The sequence below is a fragment of the Ciconia boyciana genome, chromosome 6 (assembly GCF_034638445.1).
Source record: "Ciconia boyciana chromosome 6, ASM3463844v1, whole genome shotgun sequence".
Taxonomy (NCBI): domain Eukaryota; kingdom Metazoa; phylum Chordata; class Aves; order Ciconiiformes; family Ciconiidae; genus Ciconia; species Ciconia boyciana.
The window spans coordinates 5,810,486-5,822,991 of NC_132939.1; the positions used below are offsets into that span (position 1 = coordinate 5,810,486).

At 39.2% G+C, this 12,506-nt stretch overlaps 1 protein-coding gene across 6 annotated transcripts in view; it reads left to right on the top strand.

Annotated features, from left to right (window-relative positions):
• The window catches only part of ANO5 (anoctamin 5), a 64,631-nt gene that overhangs the window by 44,834 nt on the left and 7,291 nt on the right, over positions 1 to 12,506 (top strand). For all 6 annotated transcript variants that reach the window (XM_072866040.1, XM_072866042.1, XM_072866045.1 and 3 more), the window contains 6 exons: positions 1,410 to 1,561; positions 5,614 to 5,688; positions 6,383 to 6,605; positions 9,146 to 9,315; positions 10,443 to 10,540; positions 10,806 to 10,936. In XM_072866040.1, the coding sequence (XP_072722141.1) occupies positions 1,410 to 1,561; positions 5,614 to 5,688; positions 6,383 to 6,605; positions 9,146 to 9,315; positions 10,443 to 10,540; positions 10,806 to 10,936 (849 nt within the window). The remainder of the gene's footprint in view (positions 1 to 1,409; positions 1,562 to 5,613; positions 5,689 to 6,382; positions 6,606 to 9,145; positions 9,316 to 10,442; positions 10,541 to 10,805; positions 10,937 to 12,506) is intronic.

A 12,506-nucleotide genomic window follows, 5' to 3' on the forward strand; every position in this document is an offset into this window, starting at 1 on the left:
AACGTTTGTTTCTTTCCTTAGTAACCTAAGACAGAGTGGTCCAACCCTGTGCAGTCCTTGTAAGGCTCTCTGCTGAGCCCCACACATTATCAGTGTCCCTGTGAGGGAGTAGAGAGCTTTTGTGTCCTTTCACTGAACGGTGGTCCAGCACTACCACTTCGTTAGCAGCGCTGTTAGGATGAGAATCAGTTGGCTTCTACTCCAGTGAAGTTCATACAGTGTAGTATGTTTTCATGATGCAGAAACAGGTGGATTTCCTGACTCCCTCTATAAGCATGGTTTCACACCAAGTAATATTTTTTAGACTTTAAGATCGTATTGTCTTGAATACATGTTCTTTTCTTAAACTCGGTGAAAGTGTATGGATGTAGGATAGTGTAGTTATTGATTCTTATTTCCTTAAATACCTCATCTCCTGTTTCATACTGTTTGTATGAAACATCATAAATAAATCTTCGATTTGAATATAGATATTTCATTAACACACAAAGATCTCCGTGTGCTAATAGAAAATCTATTTGTGTATTTATTATCAAAGGACCTAGCCACTAACTTTTTTGTAGAGAATTCTCAAAAAAAAAATCGAATAAGATGATGTTGTATGGCTGTTTTCCTAAACTTTTCTTGATTTTAAGCACAAGCCTTTGAGTGTCAGGGGTTAGTCATTCAGGAAGTACCAGCAAAAGATTTTAGAACTGCAGAAGATAAGCTTTCCTGTGTTTGTGTAAACCGTAAAGCCTCTCCAGTTCAAATAAGAACGATCAGATTACCAAAGGTTTACATTTTAAAGGTGTTTATAGAGGGCTTTTTAAATGTTATATAATATTATAACTTATAGTTGTTTATTTTATATATGAAATCAGTTCCCTCTAGTGTCTTAAAAATTTCTTAACCCAGCCTCACTCTTGATTGTATGAAAAGCATCAGACATTCACTGTCTTTAAAATGACTATGATATCAAATAATCATCAAAAAGCAACAGAAATCTTTGAACATACTACTTGAAAACAGTTCTGCTTATTTGTAATAGTTGTTCATGTGTTACAGGTTTATACACAAGCAATTAGTTGATTTATCATGTTCCTTTGTTAATTCCGTGTTGCTATTTGCGTATGAAAAGTAGTTAAACTGTAACTGAACATGGTCATCATAACCATGGAAATACGCATATCCTGTCATGGCATCTTCCTTATCATCCACCTCTGGAATTCAGTTAGCTAATAAATTACTTAATCCATATTATGGTGTTAGCTGTGAACTTTAATAGGTAGTCAATAAAAATAGATGGGTCACACTCTGAGGATAAATAATAGACAGCAGAATAGAAGTCAGTGCAGAAATAAGTTTAACTTGGTTCATGAACTTGTTCACTTCTCCCTTAACTGTATTTTAACGTTTCCAAATTGCAGTTACACTTTTCTTGGAGTTTTGGAAGAGACGGCAAGCTAAACTGAAATATGAGTGGGATTTGGTCGATTTCGAAGAGGAACAGCAACAACTCCAGCTGAGGCCTGAGTATGAGGCAAAATGTACCCAAAAGAAGAAAAATCCTGTAACTCAGGTAATGAGCCTGCTGGGTTGACATGCATGCAAATTCAGTTGTGTGCTGAAAGATAGCTTGATAATGTGTGAGTTCTGCCTCAGGAACAAGTCTGTATCTCATGGCTAGGTAAAGATTTGTGTGGCCCACAGAAGCAATGCCACATTTGTATTGGAGCAGGGCAGGCCCTCAGCTATTACATCTTCACAGAGCAGTGTTTATGGTAGCAGTGAGTTTGGCTTAAATATGCAGAACGTGATGCCAGCTGCACCCTCACTGAACACAACAGATTGTATCAAATATCAAAGCGGAATTTGGTAACACATTGTTTTCTCGCTGAAGGCATCCAGTTGATGAGTTCTGATTGACTAGTATCAGAGATAAACACTTTAACTGCTGAAAGCAGTGTAGCTGTGTTAGCGTCAATAAGTTCTGGAGTTGACAGCCCTGCCTTTCAAGGGTCTGTTTGTCCTGGCAGAGGGCCGTTGCGGTGTGGCTGTCCTGCTTTCCAGTCTGAAGGTAACAGTAACCGAGGGCCCTCAGCCTTCAGCCTCCTCTTGCACAACAGGCGTGCCCCATCTCTTGGACCATGGCTCTCTTCCTGCAGATGTCTTCTGTTATCTAGGCCTTTGACACAGAATAAATGAGAACATGGGGGGTTTTGCCTCTGGAGTGTGCATAACTTTCATTAATTATCTTCTCTTGATTTTAATTTGCACAGGAAACTGATATATTAAATCAGGAATACAAAGGCAAAGTTTATAGCTTTCACTTGGCTAACACCATCTTTACAGTGTCCTTCACTTTTCAAGGTAGCAGTCTCTGAAATCTCGATACCTTTAAAAGCACTCTTTCTCATCCTGCACAACACATGAAGGAGCAGTTGTCTTGATCTAAAGATACAAAAGTGGGACTAGCTGTGGTTTTCCTTCTGATATACAACCACTTTGGGGAATGCTAGAGAGATGAAAGTTGCTGAAGCCCTTTGTCTGAAATCTCATTGAGATACAATTAACCACACTATTTAACTCTGTTAAATGCTCTATGTAAATACCTACTAGATGTTAATTGTCTTCATTTAAATTAATTTAGGTACGAGTTACTTGACAAATCTAGGGATCAGATGGTTGCATTCCAATACAACATCTACCGCCTCGATTTGACGTATTTTTAAATCATCCTTGTGCTTCCTGGAATTGTATATAAAGAACTTATTTTCACTAGTCACAAGACTTAGATAACACAGTCTTCGGGAAAGAAATAGAAGCTTAGCCAGAACATGGGAAGCACCTTTGTTATATAAACAGTAGCCCTGTCTTTCAGGGATTCTCTCCTTAATTATTAGGAAATATATACACTAATCTTATTTCTCATGAGAGACAGTTTCTCTGTCTCTCCTTCCCCTTCTGCACATGCAGCATTAATGCTGTTGTTCTTATACCTGTAACTTGTACGCTGTAGTCACGCAGAGGTCTTTGAGAACTATGCACTGTGAATTTTTGAGTGTAGCTCTGCCAAGGTATTAGTTTCTGGATGCTCAGGAAAAGAGTTTTGGGTAAAACATTTTTTTATTAGCTAGTTCAGCTAATTAAAAACAGATGCCTGCCTGTTGCATGTTATTTACTAGTTTGCATCCCTGTGTAGGCTCAGGCTCCAAACCTCCACTTTCTTACATGGCTGCACAGTGACCAAAACCAGCTGAACCACTGTGGTTCTGCTGCAGTTGAAGGAAAGAGCAGGGAGAAGTCACACAGGTGGTTCATGGCCCTTGTGTGCTCTGAAATAATGGGCTGCAGCAGAGGGTAGTCATCTGAGGACAGGGAAGTAATGGGCTGACTCGTAGGCAGTGGTTGTGTACAGCATGGACCAAAACCTGTAGTCTGGAGAGGTGAATCAGCCGCAGCAGATTACAGCCAAAGATGGCATGGGTGAGGTGCATTTGTATAACTGTCCTGAGGGATAAAATTGTTCTCTCTGTAAATTAATGCAGATCTCGTAGGTAGGATGGTTTATTTGGACTTTATTTTGAAAGCAGAAATTGGACCATAATATATTTTTCTTATCTCAGAGTGAGATACTGCATTGTTCTGTGCTTTCTAAGTATGCATTAACAATTACCATAAAAATTCAATGACTGTACAATCCTTTATTTTATGACACATCAATTTATGACCTTGGTGGATTTTCAGAAGCTTTTGTGCGGCAGGGTTTAGCCGTGATCCTTATCAATACCCAGTTAATAGCAAACCATACAGGTTAGCCATGCTGTAGTGTAATTTCCTTTCATTAGATAATGTGCAATACTGAACATGTGAAAGAACAGCGATTTCAAATAAGTTAATTCTGCAGACTGATAAGATAATACACATACAGGTCACTGAGTTTCTTGCATCCCAAGGCTGGCTTTGCTTTGCTCAGAAAATTGTTTCCTCATTATTCCTGGCCATGATTCAAAGTTCTAGGTGCACTGAAACAGAAATTGCCCATCTTGAGGCTTTAATTAACATCTCATTTGATCAGGATGCTAAAATATTTAGCTAGATCATATCTAAAATCTGATTTAGCTGATTACAGTAGAATCTTCATTTACATAAATAATGAAGCATTCCATTCAAACTTAGGCTCTGTCATTGCACATTATTGCCTACATTTTGTTCTAAAGTAGGAAACTTGTTGAATAGCCTAGAATGTGCAAAACGTTTGTCTTAGTATAGAATATACATATTGTCTATGAATACATAATAGGTATAAAATGTTATGAGCCTATGTAAAGCCACCTGATATCTGTGCTTGTATCTTATCTTCAGCTGTTTTTTTTAATAGTTCTGTTAATAGAGCCTTTAACTGTTACCATCATCAAACAAACTTGTGACTCGAGACTACAGTATTGATAATTGTGTTCAGTAAGTATACTTAGGCAGACACAGACAGTCTATCTCTCCTGAGAGAACAGCACGTTACACTTCCAACAAAATCACATTGGTATGAGCATGCCAGTTGACTGAAAAATATCGCCATCAAGAAGCAACGCTTGTAAAACAGCTGCTGCTGCTTGGTTGTGTCAGGGAGAAATATGCAGCTCAGTTGTGGCCATTGTATTCAGCATAATTACACTGCATTACACCAGTGCATTCGGCACATTCTGAGCTTTTGTGCAACAGAAAATAAACTCCCTTCAACAATATTTTGCAGGTTCAATATCTTCTGTTGTCAAAACAAGCATTTCCTGGTTCAATATACTTATTGATAATATACTTAATATTGTACTCGCCTGTAGTAATCGGTGCCCCTTTGTCCAAGAGGAGTGTAAGCATACTACAATGCCTTGTCCCAGTAAAGATTTATCAAATTCAGATTATTTTTTTACTAAATCTTCTTCCACTGGCATTAGTTCTTAAATGATCCTTTCTTAATACATGTAATCTGATATTTTAGGAATTAGAATTGGTTGCGAAAAAGAGAACTTTACACGAACATGCAAAATTGTTCATGTGCTATATGGGGATACTCACTTGGGTAAGACCTAGCTGCCTGATGCTGCAGCAGAGATTGGCAACTAATGAACGTAGCCATTTCTTCAATTTAAGACAAAAAAAAATAATTGAAGGAGTGGAGCAAAACACTCTCTGGCTGTGTGGAAAAACATGGTACATCCAAGTAAATGACCATTTTAAGAAACCTCAACGTGAAGAATTTCTTAAAATTCAGTCCAGTTTTGGACTCAGAGCTGTATGACAGCTGACCTAGCATTACAGTAATAGTTCTGTCCTGTTCATTAGAAGGAGGTGGTCTTTTTCTTTCAGCTACTGATTGATTTTTGCAAAGGTTTAACCATTCTTTCCAAGTACTGTCTTTACTTTTAGCGGTTATGGCCACTTCTGTCCTGATCTTTTTTTTTTACCCCAGCACATTCAAAATTATGTCCTATCTGCCCTTTTAGAGAGGGGGGGTTCTGAATGGTTTTCCTCGGATGTGAGCACTTTCACACAGCTGATGAGAGCTCTGTGTGCTGCTTGGTGTTAGAATAAGATTATGGATTTGTGAACTGTGCTGTGCTTGCTTGACTGTTTCAGGAGATGGAGCCTTATTTGCCTTTAACTAGCCAGGCTGTGCGGTTCTGCATCTCAGGAACTACAGTGTTGTTCTGGGTGAGCATCTTTTTGAATCATCATTTTAACATATATCAGAGTTGCTGATCATCACTAATCATGACATTAACACAAACTGGTTTTAATCATGATATTAACACATGCTTTTCTTACTGTCCTGCAGATTTCCTGCTGTCATGCAAAACGCACTTTAATTCAGATTAAAAAACAAAAAAAAAGACCTTGGAAATCTGTGATTAATTAGTAATTTAATCGGACATTTTAGCATAGGGATAACTTTTTCTCTGTCTTATGTGCTGTTAACAGACCATACTGAAAAAATTTGTAGTGAAGGCAAAAAAAAAAAAAAAGTATTATTCACTACAATGAAATATCTACATATTCCTCTGTAGAAATATCTGCAGAGTGAATTTCAGGGTGGACAATATAATCTAACTTGTCCCTTCCATCTCCATTTCTGTGAGTCTGTATCCTTCTGCACTATTTTTTTTTTAATATTGGTATTAGATTGTCTGCTTTTCTTGTGTTACATTAAACCCAACAAAATGATTTTATCTCATATAACAAAGTATTTTGCCTGTGTACTTTGCATTTCAGTGCTGCTGAACTCACACCCATAAAGAATACAATTTAAAAACTATAAAGCGTGATGATTTACATCTTATTTCAAAAGTTGCATGCACATAGCTATACTGAGCTGTAAGTGTATTTCAGATCTCTGTCCTTTCCATAGGTATCTCTGATTATAGCTAGCATGATAGCTGTGATCGTGTATCGTCTTGCGGTGTATGCTGCCTTTGCCAGCCTGATGGAGAACACTCGAACTTTACAGCCCATCAGTGGATTACTGACCCCTCAGCTGGCAACTTCAGTCACAGCCTCATGCCTGAATTTTGTCATCATCATGATACTGAATTTCTTATATGAGAGAATAGCTATCTGGATTACTGATATGGGTAAGCAGTGTACTTAAAGACAAAACTTTCAAGGAATCACTTAAAAGTAGAACCCATCTAGAGGTGCTCTATGTAGTTGTTCTCAACTGGGGCACAGTGGGAGCACTAGGACATTAGTCTGTAGCTTGCAGCAATGACTCAGTTGTATCCATGGCCATACTGAACATTTTCCCTGCATTGGAATAGTTATCATAAACTGGTTTCTCTTAGTATAATATTTGCTTATATTAAAACTAGACTACAGAGACAATCATAGTTCTGAACATAATTAAAAGTTATCATGTGTTCTATTAGTCACCAAAGCAAAATCAAACTGTCTTGATTTAGCAGTATTCCAATTCAAAATCCTGAAGATATCTTTTGTAAACATAGATCACAGCATTCGCAGCCATCTTAACAAGAAAAAAGACTAACTAATCATGTCTCTTACTTTGGGGGGGAGAAGGTAGGAGGCTGGGGTAGGACAGTATATTTTCCAGGGGTTTTTTTCTTGGTACTGTTTCCCTTAGCTGTGCATTTACAGATTTGGAGTTAATACAGACTAAAGGCAGAGATTGAGCAGGTTGAGAAGTTGGGCCCAAGATGTGTCACTGGCTGTAGCCATCGGTAGCATTACCTGCAGTAGGCTCACTGCAGAGCTGGAGGAGCCCGCAGGCAGGCCCAGAAAGATGTGTTACTTTTGTAACGGTTTTTATGTTTGACTGTTGCTTGCTTGCTGGAAATATCATTCCCTAGAGCCCTTCTTACTTATTTTTCTATGTTTGCCCTTAATGATTTAGATGTGCGAGTCCCTGCAGGTGCTTTATAGAAAGAAATGATTGCAGAATATTTAGCTGGGGGGGGGGAGAGCTGAAAGTATTATGTATTTGTAGTTTGTACAGCTGTCATAAAAACAGTTGAATGATCTTTTTTTATGAGGTCTTACAAGTGGAATCAAGAATTGGAAGGTGTTTCTGGCAGAAACTTAATGGGCTGTTGCATTGGCTTTATTTTGATTTATCCTGGATCATCTCTTTTCTCAGAGATCTGTATTGTTTCCCTCACTTGGCCAAATTAGACCAAAGAAAGACAGAACAAGTAATAAGTAAAATTGCCCCTAGCAAAAAAAACCCAAACAAAAAACCAAAACAACAAAATCAAAAAAGAAAACCAGAAAATCATCATTTTATAATCTTTCTTTCTTGAAGGGCATGAATTATAAGCATGAAGGCTCAGTAATGTTATTTTGCTGCTTGCAAGTGTGGAGGATTAATTTCTTAACTGTCAGCACTACCTGTGGTTATCAATTACAGACGGAGACTAAATCTGTTTACTTTTATGGGGCTGCTGCCCTCCTCTGGCGGCCCTGGCAGCTGCGCTTAGCCCAGGCTTAGAGACACGGTTGGATCCAGGGTACAGAATGTTGGCTGTGGCTGTCAGGAGTGCCTGTTCTAACACCCTTCACTCTTGAATTCCTTAAAAAGGTTAGGCCACATTTTGTGGTCAGACGTGCAGGTATAACGTATCTCTGGTGCTGTAGACACTGAGTAGCTGACATAAGCTTTTGAACAGCTCACTGTCAGTAAAAATATTTTAATGAGCTGCACCGTAGGCAGACTACCTCACCTGAGTACTGCCTCCTCTATATAGTATACTCTGATGTCAGGTTCCCAGTCAATATCTTCTGTCATGCAAACTTATGCCAAGCTTGGAAATGTTAGGTTACTCGGATATAAAATAAATTTGCCATGGGGCAGGTGAGTTCAACACGGCTGCCAGGTCCTGACCACTTCAGAGGGACTTGAATGCTTGGGGTGTATTTTCTTCCCCTTTCTCCCAGCTTGAATTGGTTATATGTTATCATTTAACAGCACATTTTACCAATAATGTGCTTAGGGCTTCCTGCTACCTTTTAAAAATGTAAACACGATGGAGAATGTGATTACGAAGGCAGCAAAATCTTAAGGAAAGGCTTGGTGATGTTCAGTACCACTGAGATGCCTGTATCCTTCCCTATTCTCCCCCCCACTATGAGTCTCATCTTTCAGAGGCACAGGACCCATCCAGTTTCTGATGATTTCACTATAAGTTACACACATACAGCATGTTGAAAAAAAACCCAAAACAATACTGTAACATACTTTTCTACCACAAAGAAAAAAAAAAAGTATTTATCATGTGCATTGCCAAGAGTGAAATTTTCAGTCTAGAAGACCCTGCTATTTAATGTTTGAGATTCATCTTGGATCTCCTAAAAATAGTGTAAGATTTTGGGATGGACAAGTGCTAGTGGACAGTACAAAGAAGGGGGATTTGAAGCTTATAAATGTTTCAAGAATTAATTTCAGTTGCCTGTCTACTCAGAGCATTGCATTGTAAATTAAGGGCAGGGTGTCCGAGAGCAGGAATTCTATCAGTTCAGCAGATGTTTGTAGGTGGTTTTCTTTTTTTTTTTTTTCCCCTTAGGGATGTAAAGGCACTGTGGGTGATGACTATTTATGAATCTGTATCCTTTTAAAGGGAATAAAGGAAAGTAAAATTACTGTTTTCTGGTTTCACAGAGATTCCCAGAACTCATATGGAATATGAGAACAGACTCACTATGAAAATGTTTCTGTTCCAGTTTGTCAACTACTATTCATCCTGCTTCTACGTGGCCTTCTTCAAAGGGAAGTTTGTTGGTTACCCAGGTGCCTACACATACATGTTTAATAGCTGGCGAAATGAAGAGGTAGGACTTTCTTGATTAAGGTGGATTGAATAATAATAAACTAGTTGAAACTCTTTATCCCCTCCAACCTGTGCGGTCATAAATTGCCAGCTGCAGGTTTGGTCTGGAATGAGCTGGACCTCAGCTGGCCATCCCGAGGCTGATGGAGGGGCTTCCAAGGACTCTTCTGGCAGTTGCTAGTCAGGGGCGTACCCACAGTGAAAAGCTGTGGCTCTCACTCAGAAGGGTGAAAAATCGAAAAGCTTTTCTTGGCCCCAGTTCTCCTGAAATACCAGTGGATCTCGCCATAGGTCTTAAAAGTGATCCTCTAGGTTGAAAAAAGCTAGTATAAATGGCAATGGTCTCTGGCTTTTGGGTGTCTTCATAAGCTTCTTGAGGCACTAAATTTTCAGAGAAACTTGTTGGTAAGAGGCATGTCTGTAAGCTTTTGCTTTTTTCCCCTCATTTCATTGCTAATTATGCTGCTTGTACAGAGATGAAATACACTATTTAATGTGAAGCATTGCTTGGGAGTCAGTAGTGGAGGAAGAACTTCATGCAAAACACAATGAAGTAATGCAGTGCACTTAGTGATAGAGTATTTCCTAATACAGGTCTGACTGCTAAATTCTTAAGAAGGCCTCAAGAAAGAGTTGAAACTTTAAAACTAGTGTTTTCAGCAAACAGCAGAGACCAGATACTGGCAGGTATTTAAATACCTCTGATGTAGGGATAGGAATAGAAAATGCAGGTGCTTGCTAGGTCAGAGTTGGTCTGGTGCTGAGAGCTAACTGAGCACCATAGATTCACCTTGCTGGGGCTGTGGGGTGGCTGCTGCGTGCAGATCCTGCTGCCCTGTCTTTGTGTATCTGCATAGCGGTCAGCCTGAAGCATCTCTGAATTACTGTCTTTAAATGGTCGTTATGTTTTGATGTGTGTTTTATCAAGCACACTGAGCATTGAAAGCCCTTCTGTAACAGTGCTCCTTGAGAGGGTATGTTAGCTGGCAGTCCAGGTGAAAATTAAGTATTGTCCTAACAAGTTTTAAGAACTCCTCTTCTTTCTTTCCTGTATACAGTAGTAGAATATAGTTTATCTGGGTAATGTCCGTTATTCGTGTCCATTAACCCCCAATTTGTCTCTGCCAGTGCGATCCTGCGGGCTGTTTGATAGAATTGACGACGCAGCTCACCATAGTCATGGCTGGCAAACAGATCTGGGGAAATATCCAAGAGGCCATAGTACCGTAAGTTATCTCTTACACTGAGGTGCGCATGTTCTAGACAGAGGAAATTCTTGAAAGGAGTGGTAACAAGTACTGCCATATGAAGAAGCTAAGAAAAATTCTGTAAAGGAGTGCAAATTCTGACAAGTAGACTCATTTCATAGAGGCTTTTGGTCTCTTCTTGTGAAAACCATGCTTGTAAAAGCATGTTGCAACAAGGAGCTTGCTTAAAGAAGGGGACACTTGATTTGATTCTCTCATGGTTAACTTTTTTCTGCATATACAGCTGGATTTGTAACTGGTGGGGTCGCCGGAAAGCCAGAAATAATCCAGAAAATTTATACAGTCGCTGGGAGCAAGACCATGATCTGCAGACATTTGGAGCCTTAGGCCTGTTCTATGAATATCTAGAAATGGGTAAGTTTAAAAATACACATTTGGAATTGAGGACAAGACACCTTGTACTGACACTTTCAAAAAAATAGCTTTTCAATTAATTGCTATGGGTTGATGCCACCGCTTTCATCTGGTAAACAGTAGACGATTAACTGCTGGAAATCATTAAATAGGTCAGCCCAATTAAAAAAAAAAAGCTGCCTTTGCATCTTAGACTGCAGGGAATTTCACAGAAACGCTGCAAAGACTGTTCGTTTCCCTCATTTGAATGGGGAACATTATTCTAAGTGCAGCCAGCTGTCTCGGTGTCTGTTCTGTTCTTGTTCCCAAGCATATTCTCAGCTGTCAGTGGAAATTGTAAGTATGGGATGAGTGCCAAATATGCTGTAAGGGTGAGTACTGCAGATATGAGATCTACGAACTGGATCAGAGAGGATCCATTTAGTTTTAGGTTTGCACTGATTAGTGCTTCGATACAGTCCAGTAGACCAGCAGAGGGAGCATGGGTAACAGAATAGGATTTTCCAAACGTGAACAGGTCAGCATGTGAAATTACTTTACAAAACCTGAGAAACTAAAACTAGAAATTGAAGCCAAATTGAATCTAAAAGACACTAAAAAAATACTAGTATTTGTCTATTAGAAAGACAAAATTTGTTGAAAAGTGGTCCCTTGTATGGTTGTATTTGTACAGAAATAATTATTGCCTAGAACTTTGCAACTGTATTATTGTCATTTCATACACTTCATATTTCATACAGGGCTGTGATCTTGTGAAATCCATACGCTAAGAACCATCAGTGTTGTCAGCCATGCCTGTTAATAGATGTCCTTGCTCTTCCTGAATCAGAACTGAACCAGTATGCTCCAGCATTGTCCTGGGGCTGCTAAGCTAGTAGGAATTTTGTTGCTTGTCTAAGATGAAGAACTGATCGCTGAAATCATGGATGAACTGATCACTGGTGTATGGGAATTTATTTTTATCCACTGCCTAAACCAGACAAGATGTTCGATTTCCTGTCTTTAAAATATAGTGGCAGTATTGGCTCTGCACTGAGGACTGTCACATTCTGTACCAAGGGACATTTCATTTTGGTAATGACTAAAGGGATCATTTGTGTATTTTATTTGCAATTCTTAAACTAATGTTAAGACTCCCTAGTGGAACTATTATATACAGAATTGGTATTAATATTTTGACTAAACCAATAACAATAGGTGGAGGCAAGGTTGTGATAAAAGTATTTGCTCTTTTTCATTTCAAAGAACGGGCTTGCTCTGTAGAAACTGCAGGAGAGGAAAACTAGCCTTTTCGTTTTATTTTATTTTGAATTACTCCTCTCTCATAATTCAGAAATGTGATGTATGAGTACATTCCCATTCCCCTACAGTTACATGAGAGGAGAACTGCAGCACCATGAAAGAATTGGTGTCCAGCACTGCTGGCAGCATCATTTGGCAGGACCCGAATGCCATGTTCCCCTGGATGCTGCTGAATAGCAGCCCTAAGAGACTGGAGAAGTCTTGGGGCTGGGGCAGGTTGTCACTCAGCTCAGGCCAGGGCTGGAGATTACTTCTTGTGCAGCCTGGC